Source organism: Mesocricetus auratus, unplaced genomic scaffold (assembly GCF_017639785.1).
Source record: "Mesocricetus auratus isolate SY011 unplaced genomic scaffold, BCM_Maur_2.0 Super-Scaffold_100013, whole genome shotgun sequence".
NCBI lineage: Eukaryota > Metazoa > Chordata > Mammalia > Rodentia > Cricetidae > Mesocricetus > Mesocricetus auratus.
In genome coordinates, this window is record NW_024429196.1 from 76,440,312 (window position 1) to 76,458,932 (window position 18,621).

The following is an 18,621-nucleotide window of genomic DNA, read 5'->3' on the forward strand; positions in this document are numbered from 1 at the left end:
ATCCTAAAGCAAAGTTCCTCCATAAGACTGACCTAGATGAAATTCCAGACAAAGAATTCAAAAAAAAGCACGATGATAAATCCATTCATAGAAATGAAAGAAGGCATAGGCAAACTCCTGAATGAAACCCCAAAGGCCACAAACAGCTGAATGCAATAAGGAAGTCAATGTAGGATATGAATGGAACCCAGCAAAGACAAGCATCTGGGGGAAAAGGAATCAGTGCTGGGACTGAAAACCCCAGCGAGTGAAATGAGAAGCCCCGTGGAAAGCCAGTGGAGCAGATCATGGGGAGAACAAAATACCAGGGCTCGAAGACAAGATGGAGGAATGGAATATTCATTCAAGGACGGCAATAAAAGGCTTTTAAAATGGGAATGCAAGAGGCGTGGTCTCTGAGATGTCATAAAGAGATGAAATAGGAAACACTGGATAGGAGATAGTGTACAGAGATTTTCTTGAAACCGAAACAGCCCCTCCAGGAGGGAGGAAGAGGCTCATGAGACCTTGGAGGGAAAGGGAAGATCACATACGTGGAGAGCAGAATCTTGGCGTATTCTCAGAGGCCCCTCCAAGCTGTGTGGAAACAGTACACGGCTCTTAAATCCAGGCGCTGACCAGCTGAACCACAGTGAGCAGCAGAGAAGCGTGTCTGTTTGAACCGTCTGTGAGCTGAGCAGAGGCCTCCAGGCTGGTGGGGTTTTCCATGATTTACTTGATTTATTATATTATTACTACTACTAATATTACTATTATCGTGGCAGGAATTGCAAGGCTCTTGCTATGGATAGTGAGATGTGTAACTAGGGCTGAGCCACAGGGGGTCAGAGTCGGGATCCCAAGTTGGAAGTCTAAGAAGGTTCAAGATAGATCCAAGTTGAAAAGCCTTGCCTTGGGGTACAAGAGCTTGGAAGTGGCTTTGCTGAACGCCATGGCTGGAAGTGAATTTATGAAGCAGAGGCTTTGGTGGGCTTGAGCTCTAGACTGGCAGATGAGTCTAGTTCATGAGGTGACCAGACGATCTAAAAGAGATCAAAGAAGGTCAGAGAAGGGCAAAAACAGGTCGGGGGGCGCAGGGGAGGGGCCTGTGCAGGTCACTTGGTAGGCAAACGTGGAAAGGTCTGTGTCAATGGAGTTCCCGAGGGAAAAGAGCCAGCTGCTGGACGCCCCAGACTTCAGTTTAGAATATGAACCGCAAGTTAATCTAAAGTGTTAGAACACAGTGAGGGAGGATGATGGTGGGGATTACAGAGGGACTTGGGGAAATCTGGGGGAGACACAGATCCATGGTGTGCTCCTAATCTCGTCCGCCATGCTGGTCTCAGAGGCAGCAAATCCTGGGGTATGTGCAGTTTGTGGTTGCCGGTTACAGGGCAATAAGGCTGGTCATTACAAAGCGAGTGTGGGCGGGACTACATGTTGGTGCAGAACTGTGTCTTGATGTAATAAGCAAAAGGGAAAGCTCCAGAACGCTGTGCATGGCTTGAGCTCCCATTTTGAAAGAATTTTTTAAAAAATAAACTTTAAAATCCTTAGCTCACTGTGCACTGTTTGCATGCCGGCAGGCTGGGCGCTCATAGGTGACCTTCTGCAATCCTGGCCTGCAGCTTCCGGACCCAAGGGGCTATCACTGCAGCTTCTTACCAAGGTCCCTCAAGTATCTGCCTTATGGTAGCCTTGGGGTGATTCTCAAGTTAAAACCGGAAACAGGAACTGCATCCAGATTGCCAGTTATGGAGTACTCTCACGTTGCCCATGGGGACACCAAAGAACTTCTAGAGGCGTGGGAACCTGCAGGTGCTAGGTGAGGCCCTGGGCTCCCACAGAGCAGCGGAGACGGGGCGGGGCTGCCTAGGGTCGGAGCTGACCCGGGCTTCCACCAATGGGCGGAGCATTCCCTAAGGGGCGGGGCGTGGGCGGGCGTCAGGGTCGGCCTCTAGACGAATTCTGAATTTAAGCGCAGTGGCTGGGGGCGGGGCGGGATTGACAGGGGCGGGGCATCGCTGAGGGGCAGGCACTTCCGGAGGGCGTGGCATTATTGAGGGGCGGGGTGTGGGCGGGCACAAGGCATAGCACAGCCGCTGGGGGTGGGGCGAGGCTTCGCGGGGGCGGGGCTTACAGACTCTGAGCCTCCGGGAGGGCGGGACGTGGGCGGGGTGGGGGCGGGGCCTGAGCCACGGGCCCATTCTGTCCATCACAGCCCAGCTTTGGGCGGCGCTCGAGGGCTCCCACCTGAGAAGCGGGCTGAGTGTGCTCGGCAAGCAGAGTCCTGCGCTGCTTCCCGAGGCCAGGACCTGGGCTGGCTGCAGCTCAGGCGTGTGTTTTGAGGTAACATTTGTGGAGCAGCCTCCCGGAACGGACGGGACGGGGCAGGGCGGGGCGGGGCGAGACGAGCCGCAAAGGCGAGCCCCCGGGGCCGCAGGGCCCCAGAGGGAGAGCGGAACCGAACCGGCTCGGACCCAAGCCTGCCGAGCCGAGCCGAGCCCCCTCCCGAGCCGGCTCTTCCGGCCTTTTGCCGCTACTTGTGTCTTGTGTGGAAGGTTTTTTGGCTAGGGTGGGGTTGTTCCCAAACCGCGTTCCTCCGGCCAGTTAGAATGTAAGATCAATTGCACCGTGCATGTTTAGAGCGGTGCGTTTGCACTCTTGTTTGAACTCAGTTTTAGACTCTAAACTCTGCCCTGGCTTGACGTCGCCTCTGTCCAGGCTGGAAGCAGAGGTTGCAGGAAGATGGGGCAGGATTCTGGGTGCCCAGCTCCCTAAGGGATCCTAAGAGATGACTCAGGTCAAGTTCTGTGCAACTTTTCTGGCATCCTCGCGTCTCAAAAGGGTGTTTTCAATCCAAGTCCGTTTTTGCAAACTCCAGTCTTCAGATACTGCAATTAAAAATGAGTGTATCTATTTTTAAAAATTGAAGTTTCCTTCGTAAGTAAATATATCTTAATACTACAGGGAAGTCTGAACTGTGGGGAAAGATTTGTACAGCTTATAAACAAATGCATGTACTTATGAAGCACCTTAAATTTTCGTGATAGCTCTCCATAGATATTAAGTAAAATGTAATTTTTCAGAGTTGTTTACTGCCTGATATGGAACTTTAGTATACGTTCCAGTGTGATTCCTGGCAAGCACTGCAATATTTCCACAAGTTAGTTTTCCATATGGACAGAAAATAGTTTTAGCATTAATAATTTACTAATAAAATCACTTAATGTAATAATGACTTATGAATAACCTAAGCATAAATTATTATCTGCTCTAATGATGCTTTTGTGGTGTTTTCCAAGATTGAAAGAGAAGGCAGATGGATGCTGGTGAGTATCCCATGGCTGCAATTCCTTCATTTCATTGGTTCAGCCTGCACTGCAACTTGGAAACCACCGTTAGGTAAGAGAGTCTTGAAAAAGAATTGATCCCATTTCTTTTACGTAAAAATAAATAATGGCACCATATATTTAAGTTAGTTTTGTTGTTGTTGGTTTTTTTGTTTGTTTGTATTGTATTGTTTTTGAGACAGGGCTTCTCTGTGTAATAGACTTATCTGTCCTGGAACTCCCTCTGTAGACCAGGCTGGCCTCAAACTCACAGAGATCTGCCTGCCTCTGCCTCCTAAGTGCTGGCATTAAAGGCATGCACCACCAACGCTTGGCTAAGTTAGAATTTTTATATAAAACATTTCCAAGAAAAAATTCAAGGGGAATACAATACAAGTGGCATTCTGTATTCATAAATCATTTGGTGTAACTCACATTATTTAACTAAATAATGAATAAATGATCAGAAAAGTACTTCCAAGTAATACAAATCAATTTATCTTACATTCTAAAATATACTGGCACACATGCCTGCAATGTTGTGCTATATAAAGTTTATAATTGGGAGTTTTATGCTTTATTAATTTATGTGAGGGGAAAGGAAATTAACATGTATTTTACTAAATTATTGTAATGTGAATATAATATGTCTTGAGAAGTTCACTTGCCTGTGCACCATGTGTATGCCTGGTGCATGTGTGGGTGCTGGGAATCTGACCTGGGTCCTCTGTAAGAGTAGCAAGGGATTGTAAACACGGAGCTATCTTTCTAGCTCTTAATAACATTAATTCTTTACGATGATTCAGTGAACCGGCAATATAATGAATAGATGAAATTAAACAATTCTTGTAATGTACAATCAAGCTTGCTATATAAACACAATCGCTCTGTGCAGAGAACTGTGAGGTAGTTGTGCAAAACCTGGCATTTGGATAAAGTCTGTATTTGTCGTCACTGCTCTTCTAGTGAAGTTTTATATTAGGGATAGCCTTTCTTTTTGCTTCCTTTCTTTCCTTTTTTGTTTTTGTTTTTGTTTGTTTTTTGAGACAGGATTTCTCTGTGTAGCCTTGGCTGTCCTAGAACTCACTCTGTAGACCATGCTGGCCTCAGACTCACATAGATCCATCTGCTCTGCCTCCCAATACTGGGATTAAAGGCCTGGGCCACCATCAACCAGCCAAAGTTTTAACTGTTTTATAGGCTACTGAGACAGTTATAGTCATGCTGTTTTGGATGTCTTCTGCCTCTGAGTTTAGAATCTAGCCCCTACACCTACACACCTACACACACACACACACACACACACACACACACACACACACACACACACACGGGGAGGGGGAGGCGTTTCTAAAGGAGCGAGCAGTAAAGAGTGCAACTGTAGGCTGTGCTCTGAATGGTTGCCCTGTGTTGCTTGGCAGGCTCAGATGGAGATGGACAGAGCAGCTCCTTCTTTGTTACAAGTTGGCAAGGGTTTCAAGGGTTTTGTTTTCCATTGCGTTTTCTAAGCCCTAAAATGACTTTCTTTTTTTTCAGTGATTTTATAGATCAGTCCTGCTTCTGGGATTCTACTTTACGTTGTGGTTAAGAAATGTTTCGCATCACTCAGACCGAATCACAAGACAAATATACTTACACTATAAATAAATATTTCAGTAGATTTGCAGGTATGTTCAAAACTGATACTGAACTTGTAATATCTGTTCCTGATATTGATGTGTGAAAGGAGGGTTAGTTCAAAATCATTTTTACCATTGTAAAACCTCTCAAGTAATATTCTGTTTAATAATTTGGATTCTTACATAAAACGTGCAGAGGTTACAGATAATTTCTCACATGTATCGCTATATCTGGGCTTCAGAGTGTTAGAGCTTTGTGGTGTCCCAAGTAGTTAATGCCTGGAGATTCTTTCTGGGGAGAATAATGTTCATCCCTGTGCTCCTTAATACTGACCGCAGAGGAGCAGATTGTACTCATGCAGATACTCTGTCTGCTGTGTCCACATGTCCCAGAATTCTTATGTTCAGTCCATTGAGTCATTTGGTTTTCTTCTAGAACCGTGGCTTGTGAAATGAAAGCAGTTCAGAGAAACACAAGTTAGCACAGCTGCATTTCTCGCGTGTGCACGGCACACACTCATATATAAAGTGGTCCACGCCTCACAGCAGCTCCATGAGTGCCCTGATCCCTGCCTTGTGGATGAGAGACCAGGCTTAGAGTCACGTGGTCAGCACACGAGACTCTTCGCCACGGATGCCCTTAGTGTAGTTGTACTGTCTCCCAGATCCCACGGATTCAGCAGAATTTCCGTGTGCTGTTTCCTTTGTAGGATATAATAAGATACAGGGGGTGTATATGCTGCTTTAATGCCTCCTCTTAGAGGCCCCCCAGGCGCTTCTTCCACACACAAGAGCAGTCACGAGCAGTTAGTTCTCTTTTTCCTCTCATGCTGCTTGTCCCCCCCCCCCCAGCCAAGTCATTTACCACTGCTTTCAACCATTGGTCATGGCTGCCAGGGCGGGTTAACAGGTGACCTGTGTCCTCAGCACAAAGCAGCACTTACCAAAGCAAGGAAGTGGACATTACTGTTAGAGGTGTGTCCGTGGGAGTATTGTCCATCTCTAGTATTATTCTACACAGTTAGAGGTGTGTCCATGGGAGTATATCCGTCTCTAGTATTATTCTACACAGTTAGAAGTGTGTCCGTGGGAGTATTGTCCGTCTCTAGTATTATCCTACACAGTTAGAGGTGTGTCCATGGGAGTATTATCCGTCTCTAGTATTATTCTACACAGTTAGAGGTGTGTCCGTGGGAGTATTGTCCGTCTCTAGTATTATTCTACACAGTTAGAGGTGTGTCCGTGGGAGTATTGTCCATCTCTAGTATTATTCTACACAGTTAGAGGTGTGTCCATGGGAGTATTATCCGTCTCTAGTATTATTCTACACAGTTAGAGGTGTGTCCGTGGGAGTATATCCGTCTCTAGTATTATTCTACACAGTTAGAAGTGTGTCCGTGGGAGTATTGTCCGTCTCTAGTATTATCCTACACAGTTAGAGGTGTGTCCATGGGAGTATTATCCGTCTCTAGTATTATTCTACACAGTTAGAGGTGTGTCCATGGGAGTATTATCCATCTCTAGTATTATCCTACACAGTTAGTGCGTAGATGTTTCTGGAACAGTGGGAAGGAAACAAACAGCGTCTTCTGGTGCTTTCAGAATGAAGAGGAACAATTTCTCTGCTGTGAATAAAGCTGTCCCGACTTCGCCAGTAGTGAAGCAGCCCAAGCGCGGGCTCTGCACGTCTCTCACGCAGACTCACATGCTCTCTGTTCTCCTGGACTGGGGGACGTTACCTCACCACGTGATATTACACATTTTCCAGTATCTCCCGTTAATAGACCGAGCCCGGGCATCTTCCGTGTGTAGGAGGTGGAATGAAGTGTTTCACATCCCTGATCTTTGGAGAAAGTTTGAGTTTGAGCTGAACCAGTCAGCCACCTCCTATTTCAAGTCCACGCACCCTGACCTCATCCAGCAGATCATCAAGAAGCACGCTGCACATCTGCAGTACGTCAGCTTTAAGGTAGGAAGCCGCTCACCCGGCAAACCCTTGTGTGTGTGGGTCCTTACCTGGAGGCACTCGGTAAACACTCCAGGACACTGTTACCCCACATCGCTTTCTGGTTTGTCTCTAGTGATTGCACAGACTGAAATAGAGAACATGGGCTGTAAGTAAATGACCTGAAGTCCACTTTCCTCATTTGGATATTATTATCAATACCCAGGTAATTATAGAGGCCTGAAAGCATGAAGTGCTGCAGAGTTACTCTGCAATATCCCTGTTTCTCCCTTTGGAAGCTCAGACATTTCATATAAACACAGCCATTTATGCAGATGAAAGAGGCCAGCAAAACTCACTTACTGAATCCCACTAAATAATTGCATTTCCAGTGTCTCTGATCAATTGCCTCCAGGACATTCAGATGAGAATTGTCTTTACAGGTTGATAGTAGTGCTGAGTCAGCAGAGGCTGCCTGCGATATCCTCTCTCAGCTGGTAAACTGTTCTATCCAGACCTTGGGACTGATTTCCACAGCCAAACCGAGTTTTATGAATGTGCCAAAGGTAAGAATGTGGTGCCTTTTGTGAGATATGGTAAACTTCTTTTAAAACAGTGTTTGTGTTCATATGTGTGCAGGTGCTCATATGAGTGCGTGCATGTGACTGCCAGAGGGCAACTCCCCGTCCCCAGCCCCAAACACCATCCATCCATCCATCCATGAGACTGGGTTTCTCATTGGCTTAGAGTTCACCAATTAGGCTAGACTGGCTGGCCAAGTAGCCCCAGGGGTCTGCCTGTCAGTTAAATTTCAGTGCTGGATAATCAAAGAGGTGGAGTTTTGTCTTTGTAGGAACCACTGTCTTCAAGCCTCACCTGAGTGTCCTCAGCTCCTCTGAGATGTCTTCTCAAGCGGGTCACTCCCTGCTCGTGCTCCTTAGTTTAGGAAATACTCTGTCAAAAGCAGTGCAAGGGAGAAATGGCCTGCCTGGCAGTCCAGGGCACCGTCCATCGTGGTCAGGAAGCCAAGGAGCAGGAGCTTGAGGCATCCGTTCCGTGGCAACCGTTGTCAGGCAGCAGGGAAGGCCGGATGCCCACTGCTGCTCTTCAGTGCCCATTGCCATTCATACAGTCCAGGAGCTCAAACAGGGAGAGGTAGTCCTGGGACAGCGAGTTGGCTTGGTGGTAAAGGTGCCTCCCATCGAGTCTAAGAAGTCGAGTTTGACCCCCAGGACCCATATGGTGGCAGCAATTTGTTCTCTGACCTCCACACATGGGCAGTGAGTAGCATGTGTGTTTGCACGAGCATACACACGTAAGTAAGTGACTAAATAAACAATGACTGTGATTGTCTCCAAAGGCTCCAAGGTGATTCTAGGTCTGTCAAGTTGACAACTCACACTAACCATAACGCCTACAATATTTTATCTTCTTTATGTTTGTTAGCACTCAAAGCCATCTTAATGATGAACTTGGCCTGTTCATTGTCTTCTCCTCACACTCAAGCTAATTATTTGAAGGATGGGAGTCTATCTCCATTTTGTTCACCACCAGGGAGCCAGGTTAAAGTAGTATTCGGTTTGTAACTAGCACTACATTATTGGCTGTGGATAAAAACCACCTCACAGAGAGTTCCTACAGAAGCGGGGTAGGGATAACAGCATCTTCACTCCTACAAACTGGGTCATGGCTCTCTTATCCAGGCTTTCTGCTAGCCTGTTATCTTTTTAAAAGATAGGCTGGAAAAAATTGGGTCATTTGGGGATTAAGAATAATATAAGTAATCAGATGAAAATTGACTAGTGCTAAATAGTTACTTCCTTGTTTATAAACCACAGACCCAGACTGACCTGATGGTCTTAGGTTCTAAAGCCAAGGCTGGTGGAGCCCTTTAGCCTTCAGGGCGAGCATCAGCCTCGTTTGCTGATGCGGTTACCCAGCAGTTGCCTGGGTAGGTAGCCTGCTCTGTCTAGGTGAATTCTGTGGCCTCTGGACAGCTTGAGAAGCTCTCGAGGATCCTGTCTTATTTTTCCCACTTATAAACCAGTGGAAAACTAGATAAAATTATGGGATTTCAAAGAAGATAGCAAATGTGGTTATGATGAAACATGTACTGTGCCACCTAAGTGTCCTTTAAGACTAAAACAACGAATTCAGAGTTGATTAAAGAGGGGAAAAACCAACTTTATGTGTCTTGAGAAAGAGATATCGTTCCATAGTAATTTAGTAGCACACTAGCTCCCTACTATGTGAAAACCACTTTTAGTTAGTATGAGACACCATGTTTATACATTTATAACCAATGTGTTCATCCTAACAGGACCAGTAGAACCTTTAGTACAACCAAGACTGATTTTATGGAAGGAAAAAGGATCTTGGATTTGCTTTCCACACTTCCTGACTTTTCCAGAAACAATGGATCTGAAAATGTGTGGAATTCTACCTACATTGAGAACAAATTATTAATAAGCTTTATTTTGTAATTCTTCAACAAATGTAACTATTTACTTTGTTCAAATCTGCTAGAAAAAGAGCATGTTATTATAACATCCCTTCATGCATCCTTTTAAGAAATAGGTATTGACTATGTTCCAGATACTATGTTAAGTCTGGAAATAAAGAGGTGAATGGAACAGGGAAAAATGTATTTTTCCTAGCAAGAGGTGGGAAGAAACCACAGAATTCTAGGCTTTGGGGGCTATGCAGTTCTGCCTCAAACCTTCGGCTCCATTGTTGCAGGGGAGGAGCCAACACTGACCGTGCAAAAGGAAAGCACATGGCCGTGGGCCATGCAGCCTTTATCTGTGAGCATGGACGACTGTTCCATGTAGCTCCCATGCCACATCCTTTAATAATGTAAAAGATGTACTCTTCACTCATGAAATAGAGAGAAACAGACCTTGCATTGAGGGTGGCTGATGGTCCATAGTTAGCTAATCTCTATTCTAGAAAATAAGTAAATTATACGAGTTATCAAATTCTTGAGGCTGAAAATAGCTAAGACATCCTTTACAAGATACTTGGGACTTCTCCCTTTCTCATCATTCCATTTCCAGTGGGGCTTTGGAACTTTTTGTTACAGGACTGGAGATGCACATTAACAAAGTCTACACCATGGACAAGTTAGTTTTTCCCCCCAGAGAGTCAAAGTTGGTTAGTTTTCTGTATGCATATCATTCAAGGTAATGTAACACATGGATAGATTTAGAAATGGAAGTCATATAATTATCTCAATAGACACACAAGAGGCCTTTGACAGAGTTCAACACACCAACATTCCTCTAAAATTAGATGAGAATGTCCACTCTAACCACTCTTGTTCAATATAATGCATGAAATCTTAGCTGAAGCACTAACGTTAGAAACATAAATAAAAGAGATACAGCTGGAAAGGAAGAAGACAGTTCCTCATACTTGTAGACATGATTCTATACTTACAAGATCCCAAAGAGTTCATCAGAGAACCTTAAACTCCAGTAAAGTAACAACATACAAAATCACCATAGAAAAGTCAGTAGCCTTTCTATATATTGATAATGAAACTGCCAAGAAAGAAGAAATCCCATTTACAATACCCCCCAAAGACGCCCAAAACTCAGAATTAAACCTAGTTGTGGAGCAAGGTGGTAGAAGACCTCTGCAATGAAACCTTAAGACATCAAAGAAAGACATTTAAGAAGACACTAGAAGATGGGAAAACCTCTTGACGGAATTAATAGGGTATAGAAAATGGCTACATTAGCCAAAGTGGTTTGTGCAGGTTCAACCATCTCCATCGACACTGCATTGTTTTTCTTCACAGAAATAGAGGGTTCTGCTGTTTATAGGGAAGCACGAGTAAGCTTTCATTGCCACAGCTGTTCTCATCAGAAAGTGCAAGTCCGAGAGCTGCTCTCAAGTTGCATTGCAGAACCAAAGTAACAGAAACTTGGCTTGGAGCAGTCACACAGACAGACAGACAAACAGACAGACAAGTCAGTGTGATAGAATATAAAATCTAAAAATGAGATCAAGCCAGTACAGTTACCTCAAAAACATACATTGGAAAAAAATGTTGGTTGGAAAACTGGATATCCACATGTAGAGGAATGAAACTAGTTCCTTATCTCTTACTCCATACAGAAATCATTGGGATAGAATGTAAGACCTAAAACTGAGCCCAAACAGCGACAGCCACCTCATCCCCTACAAAAGACAAGGACGCACATTAGAAGAATTGTTATATGAACCAGATATGCTACTGGTAAACTGCCTGAAGTCATAGTCTACGTCAACTGCACTGAGATGCATGCATAGTCATGTTTATTGATTTACTGTTCACAATAGCTGAGAAGTAGGACCAGCCTAGATGCTCATCAACAGGCAAAATGAATAGAGCATAGACATACACAATAGAATTTTTTTTCACCTTGAAGAAATGTGAAATCCTGGAATTTTCAGAAAAGTGTATGGAAGTAGAGATCATTATGTTAACTGAAATAGATCAGACTCAGGAAAACAAATACTACATGTTTTCTCTCTTTTGCAGACTGTATGTGTGTCCAGAAAGAGAGGGAAGGAGAGACAGAGAGACAGAGAGACAGAGAGAGACAGAGAGAGACAGAGACAGAGACACAGAGAGAGAGAGAGAGAGAGAGAGAGAGAGAGAGAGAGAGAGAGAGAGAGAGAGAGAGAGAGAGAGAGAGAGAATATGTGTGATGAGAGCCGGAGTAGTATTTGAAGGAACGAGGGTACCAGAGACCGATGAGTCAAGAGGATAGGGAATGGCAGAGAGAAGGGATGAATGAGAAGAAGGCATAGAGGCATGTGCATGAAAATGCCGTAATGAAACCCATACCTTGTATACTAACTTGTAATTTTATTCAAAAAAGAAATAGGAATGTCTTCTACTGGCTAGTGATAGCATGAAAATATAATATATTCATTGTTTTACTGTAGTTTTAGCATTTAACAATCTATTTTTAGTGCTACTTGATTGAAACTGTGAGTTTTAAATATTTTCATAATTTTTTTTCTTATTGCCATGCAAGTCTCATTTTGTGTCAGCACTTACAGTTGTGTTTGTCAACTCAAAATCATTATCATCAATTAAAATTGAAGATACGCCAGTGGACGATCCCTCACTGAAGATTCTTGTGGCCAACAATAGTGACACTCTGCGACTCCTAAAAATGAGTAGCTGTCCTCATGTTTCATCTGATGGTAGGTTGTATTTTTATATATAAATTGATTGTTAGTTTTTTATTATAGTAACAATAGATTACTTATTGAAGAATACATGCCTCCTAACAATTTATTAATTTTATTCAAAAGCAATCTTTTTTTTTTTTGGTTTTATGAGACAGGGTTTCTCTGTATTGTTTTGGAGGCTGTTAGTCCAGCCCAGCCTCAAATTCACAGAGATCCGCCTGCCTCTGCCTCCCGAGTGCTGGGATTAAAGGCGTGCGACACCACCGCCCAGCTCAAAAGCAATCTTAATCTTCAAATTCGATGTAAGTTGCTTCTTCAGAGAATATTTTTTCCTTGGACGCTTGTTAATCTTTTCTAAACTGGTGGCCTATTTTCGACAGTTCATACATGTATGTAATATATTATGATTATGTTCACTCCTGTTACCTTCTTTTGTTCCTCCCCTGTCAGAGCCCCTTCTTCCCAGCCAGCTCCTCTTCTAACTAATTTCTTCTGCATTTTTTTGACTCACTGAGTTTAATGGGATTGCTTTCATGACTATGGGTAGGGATTATTGGAGCATGGGCACTTTACCAGTGGCAACACCACTGAAGAAAACCCCCCCCCCCACAGACAATAGCGCCTCACAGCGGGGTGGGACCTCATGGCCCCTCCCCCACCCGTGATACCGTGTTGTCGGGTACCCTCAGCCGCTGTGGGCTCACGAGGGCGGCAAACAGTGCCATGCCCAGAGACGGCAGTCCACCGAATTCTTTCCTGCCCTCTGTCTCTAGCATCCTCCCTACCCATCTCTCCTGCAGTGTTTCCCTGCATCTTGGCCATGGCGTTACGTAGATGCTCTCTTCAGGGCCGAGCAGCTCAAAAGTCCCGCTTATATTGTCAGGCCTTTTACCAGTTAACGTCTCTGCAGTAACCACTGTCCACTAACAGTGGGTCTTCTCTGGCTAAGCAGCGCTAGCCCATGAGCATAAGACAGGTGTTCGGAGGTCAGTTTGATGGGCACAGCATGCCTCTCTAGCAGAATGACAGAAGAAGCTTCCATGCCACGTTAGATCAGGGTTACAGAACCAAGCATGGACTCTCTTCTGTGGAGTGGGCCTCACATTCACTTAGAAAGTGTTATTCCCATAACATTGCACTAGGGGGCACTTTCTGCCCACTGGAGGTTGGCAGCGCTCAGGATCCATAGCTGAGTGCGACTCCCCCAGTGGCCTCCGTAGCACTTTGAAGATCGGCATTAAATATACTAACACAGGAGTACACATGAAAATTCCACGATAGAACCATTGCTTTGGGGTGTTAATTAAAAAATTAACTAGAAAGAAGAAATTATAGACCAGTCTTCCTAATGAACATCCACGCCAAGAATCTCAAGCGAATACTTATAAACCATGGTCATTAAGGAACCCACTGTGCTGGCAGAAGGACCTGAGTTTGGAGCCCCAGAGCGCACGTGGGAGCGTTTCTGCAATCTTAGTGCTCCTCCAACAAGGTGGGAGGCAGGGATGAAGAATTCCCAGAAGCTCCTGGGCCAGCTGACCTGGTGTCTACAGTGGCATGATACCATGTCTCCAGAAAGTTGGAGGGTGACTACCCGTTCCTGATTTCTACACATGTGCCACAGCCTGTGTGCACCAACACTTCAAAAGAGAAACATGCGTGCATGTGTAAATGCAGGTGTGTGCGTGTGAGTTTAAATGTAAACTCTGAGTATGTTAGTGTGAGATTCATCCTTCTGAATCTGCCTTATTTTGTTTAACATAGTAATTTCCAGTTGACTCGTTTTGCTACAAATGTCACAATTTCATTCTTGTGACTCAGTAGAAATTGTATGAAGCACATTTTCTGTACCCACGCTTCTGCTGGTGGACACCAAGTATCTCTGGTGTGCTGAATTACCCTCTGGGTGTACCTGAGATGGGCTGAGCGAGTCTTAAGTGTGGCTCCAGTTTCAGATCTTCAGAAACCTCCACACTGACTTCCGTAGTACCTGCAACGGTTCACATGTCCCTCCCCTCCGCAGTGTGCAAGGGTTTGGGGGGGAATTTTAATTATTATATGTGTGTGTGTGCAGCCATTTTCTGAAACATCATTCGCTATCTGTTGTAGTAAACTAACTAACTGATAGAAAATTCAAATTTGTGAAATCTGTTTTAGTACCGGTGTGATTCTCTGTTCTTACGGATTCCCTAATTTTCCCACAGGAATCCTGTGTGTGGCAGACCACTGCCAGGGCCTCCGAGAACTGGCATTAAATTACTACATTCTGAGTGATGAGCTTCTCCTTGCGCTGTCAAGCGAGACTCACGTGAACCTCGAACATCTGCGAATAGACATTGTCAGTGAGAATCCTGGACAGATCAAGTTTCACTCTATTAAAAAGCACAGTTGGGACGCGCTGATTAAGCACTCTCCGGGAGTTAACGTTGTCATGTACTTCTTTCTGTATGAGGAGGAGTTTGAGGCATTCTTCAAAGAAGAAACCCCGGTCACTCACCTCTACTTCGGGCGTTCAGTAAGCAGAACCATTCTAGGCCGTATAGGTCTCAACTGCCCGCGGCTGATTGAGTTAGTGGTGTGTGCAAATGGCCTTCAGCCCCTGGACAGTGAGCTTATCCGCATTGCTGAACACTGTAAAAACCTGACAGCCTTGGGCCTGAGCGAGTGTGAGGTCAGCTGCAGTGCGTTCATTGAGTTTGTGAGACTCTGTGGCAGAAGGCTCACCCAGCTGTCTATCATGGAGGAGGTCCTGGTCCCTGATGACAATTACACCCCAGACGAAGTTCATGCTGAAGTCTCTAAGCACCTGGGAAGAGTGTGGTTCCCCGATGTGATGCCTGTCTGGTAACCAGCTACCAAAGGTTCTGAGCTTTCTGTTAGTGATTAGCGATTGTCTGCTCTGCAAATGTAAATTTGGAGATGAACTGCTGAACATCTTAGGTTAAATATTTGCTTTTGCCAACTATCTTAGTTGATTGCTGCAGAATCATTTAAAAACAATATAACAGAGCTGGGCGTTGGTGGCGCACGCCTTTAATCCCAGCACTTGTGAGGCGGAGGCAGTCGGATCTCTGTGAGTTCGAGGCCGGCCTGGTCTACAGAGTGAGTTCCAGGACAGCCTCCAAAACAAGACAGAGAAACCCTGTCTCAAAAACCAATATATATAAAATTTGAATAGTCAGAAATCTTTGTCTATAGCACACAAACACTGTGTGTTAATTATATGGTTGATAGGGTAGACTATAGATGTCTAAGATTGAGATAGATTTCTCAACCTTCTTTGGAGGCATATTTTAGCTTACTAAGAAATTTATATTAAATTTATAATTAACATGTAATTATAATTAACAGTATTAGACCCTTTAAGTTATGTATTTTTATGTTACAACCTCATGTTATTTTAATTTCATTTTGGTACCAATACAGGTTTTACAAAATACATACTGTTAAAAAAAATTAAGGTACCATTATAGAAGTGTGTATCATTGTACTCACAAGATTTTTAGCATCTTGTGTTTCAGTAAACAACTTTGATTTCTAGAGTGCTTTAAATTCATTTTTAGATTAACTTGGAAGGTAACCGGCATTGTGTTAAAATACAGTAATACTAATTCATTTTGTAAAGCTACAGCAAATAGAAAACCCTGTGATTACTAGTTGAACACACAGTGTGGGTGAAGAGGTAGGCTTTCCGGGATGTGTTTGGAAGCCAGTGTTTATGGACCTGCTGCTGTTGATCTGGGACTGTCCCATGTGCTTTGCACGTGTGGCCCTGTCATTTAATTATTAACCCTGGTGACACCCTTCACCAGCTCGTCCTTAGGATGGAGATGTGGTCTTAGAGGTTGCCTGGGTGCTGGGCTCCTTTTGCAGCCCCCATGCCTGCCCTTTGTGCCCTTCCCTCCTTCTCTGTCCCTCCAGCTGCCCTGCCCTCTGCTGCCACAGGCACCTGCCCCCTCTCTACCCGTCCCTGTGTGCTCCCACACACCTTTCCCTGCGGCACCTCCTAGGGGAAGTCGTCTTTGATAACACCTTCGCAGCCCCTTCGCTATACTGTAAACTCCACCAATACAAGATCGTGTGTGTGTGTGTGTGTGTGTGTGTGTGTGTATGTGTGTGTGTTGGAGAGTAGACTGTCCCTTACTCATACACTCTCATATAAGTATTTTAGAGAGTAGACTGTCCCTCAAACGCCCTCATGTAAGTATTTTGGAGAGTAAACCGTCCCTTACTCTTACGCTCTCATGTAAGTATTTTGGAGAGCAGACCGTCCCTCACTCATATGCTCCCATGGCGAGCCCTGTAAAACAGGCGTCTTGCATTCACTTGTGTGTTCGTCACTCTTAGAGCTGTGCGCTGCAATACCGAGTCCTGGGTAGCAACAGAAATAAAGCCTTTCTCGGGGACAGAGCTCTTAGCATTGCAGGTCATGTCGTTTATACCTTAAGATCCCAAAAAAAGATGTGCCGTAATTTAAAACTTGAAACCTAGTCATGGCAACAGCGCTGCAGGCGTCAGAGAAATGGCTGAACTGCAGTGGAGCTGGGGCCAGGGATGGGAAGACTGAGTAGAGACACCTGTGTTATCTCACTTGCTGCTGCCGCCGCCTTAGTGAGATAACGCTATGCACGCCCGCACGGCCAGGTGAGCGAGCATCACTGATGTTTGCCCTAGAGGCAAAGGCGGCAGATCAGAGAAGGGATGGCTCCCCCTGCAGCCTGGTTGCACCAGAAAAGGAAGATCGCTTTAAGGAGCATGAGATGTTCTGCCCTCAGGAGAGCTTTTCAGTGGCTCCCGTGGGAACCTCATGAATTAAACACCGTAAAATGTCACGGTGATCTAAGGTGATCCGTGTCCATTCCACTGGTCAGCAGCCTCCTGGGTTAGTGGAAGCAGGGGCATAACACTTTTAAGATGGCCGAGGAAAGAAAATGCTGTGTCTCTAATGCCTCCCACAGTGGGAGCATCTCCTTGTCCTTTGGAAGTCTGTGAGTTCTGCTGTTCTTAGGATCAGAGGACCTGGCTACATGAGTGCGTTTCTTACAGATGGGTCACAAACTTCGATCTTTGAAAGCATTTCCGTCCTGTTTGCATGCCTGTTCGTGTTTAAAACATTTGTGTTTGTTGGCGGATTCTGGGAACTTTCAGATAATCTTGTGGAGAGTGGAGAGATGGACCCTTCTGTCACCGAACTGAAGAAACAGAAAGACTGGATCGTCACTCTTCTCTTCCTTTTCCTTCCTGTGATCCCTTCAGGCTTCGTTTGCTTTGTGCACAGTGTCGGGGGATGAGTTAGGAGGATAGGTAGTGCATCTGCCTTGCTCTTGTCCCCCTAAGTGTGACAAACGTCCTCTTAACAGATGGAAGAGTTCACCCTTCTGTGGACCTAACCTCTTAAATTGGCTGTTGATCTCACTGTCCCATTAAATTAATTTTCTACCACTAACTGAAAGCATTTTCAAAATAAAAATCCTTTTATTCCTATTAACTTATAGTTATTGAACCTGGCAACATCTGGCACCACAGTTTTGAGGTGTATAGTGTAATAACTTTTGTGAAGTTATTACAGTGTCCTCTTTGTCATTTGAACTTTGAATCAGAACCTACGAGCAGCTCTAGTGGGCACTAGAGGGCGCTGGATCCTAGTCCTTCCTAAGAGAGATGTTCTTTGGAGCTGGCATTTCTGTAAAATGCACGGCAGGCAGAGGGCAGTGCTCCTGAGCTGCCCAGTGGACATCTTCCTTCCCTGTCCCACACAACCAGCTTGGTTTTGGAAATGCTAGCCATGTCTAACTGTGTCACCTCCTAGACACCATTCCAGAATGTTGTAGTTGGAAGGCTGAACACAAACTTCACTGTTTCTGTTGCCTTCAGAGCCTTCTATGTCTTCAGCAGGAGCGCGATGCTTATCTATTAAAAGCAAATGTAATCCCTTGAAACAATACAGAGTTATTGGACGCCAATGATCATTACAGAAGGCCATCAGAATGGATACTAATGCATATTTTGTAATCACGTTTAATATTGTTTTGGAAGGGTGTGATTTGGAACTGGGTTTTTTTTTTTCTGTGTAGCTTTGGAGTCTTCCTGGAACTTGCTCTGTAGACCAGGCTGGCCTTGAACTCACAGAGTGCTGGGATTAAAGGTGTGCGCCACAACATCCTGACAAAAACTTAAACTTGTTTTGTTTTTTTTTGGTTTTTTAAGATTTATTTGTTATGTATACAGTGTTCTGCCTGCATGTATCCCTGCAGGCCAGAAGAGGGCACCAGATCTCATTATAGATGGCTGTGAGCCACCATGTTGTTCCTGGGAATTTAACTCAGGACCTCTGGAAGAACAGCCAGTGCTCTTAACCTCTGCACCACCTCTCCAACCCCTATAACTTAAATCTTAACATATTGTGACACGATGGATGATGATAGGAGCCTACATATAAAAAAAGTGCTGGCTACAGCATGGGTCCTTACATGTCTGAGAAGCATCACTAACCCTTGTAGCCACCTACACACACGTATGTCCAGTTGCCTCTGTGACACACCATTGGTGCATAAAT

General features: G+C 44.7%; 1 protein-coding gene across 3 annotated transcripts; it reads left to right on the plus strand.

The window, feature by feature from the left end:
• The first annotated feature begins 2,189 nt into the window (after window positions 1-2,189).
• LOC101835177 (F-box/LRR-repeat protein 21) lies at window positions 2,190-15,605 on the plus strand. 3 transcript variants are annotated; one of them, XM_005078389.4, is made up of 7 exons: window positions 2,190-2,328; window positions 3,285-3,384; window positions 4,848-4,978; window positions 6,533-6,899; window positions 7,319-7,441; window positions 11,906-12,077; window positions 14,270-15,605. In XM_005078389.4, the coding sequence occupies exons 4-7, from the start codon at window positions 6,534-6,536 to the stop codon at window positions 14,911-14,913; spliced, it is 1,305 nt and encodes a 434-aa protein (XP_005078446.1). In that variant the 5' UTR covers window positions 2,190-2,328; window positions 3,285-3,384; window positions 4,848-4,978; window position 6,533; the 3' UTR covers window positions 14,914-15,605. The 3 variants fall into 3 exon arrangements, with proteins under 3 accessions (XP_005078446.1, XP_040612000.1, XP_040611999.1); XM_040756065.1 differs by lacking the exon at window positions 2,190-2,328 and adding an exon at window positions 2,462-2,922; XM_040756066.1 differs by lacking the exons at window positions 2,190-2,328; window positions 4,848-4,978 and adding an exon at window positions 2,460-2,922.
• Window positions 15,606-18,621: the final 3,016 nt, after the last annotated feature.

Bases quoted from the DNA above. Each gene is read 5' to 3' on its own strand.
- LOC101835177 (XM_040756066.1), top strand. From the start codon at position 3,302: ATGGATGCTGGTGAGTATCCCATGGCTGCAATTCCTTCATTTCATTGG. The intron at 7,442-11,905 runs GTAAGAATGTGG...TTGCCATGCAAG, and splicing joins GTTTTATGAATGTGCCAAAG to TCTCATTTTGTGTCAGCACT. The intron at 12,078-14,269 runs GTAGGTTGTATT...ATTTTCCCACAG, and splicing joins TCCTCATGTTTCATCTGATG to GAATCCTGTGTGTGGCAGAC.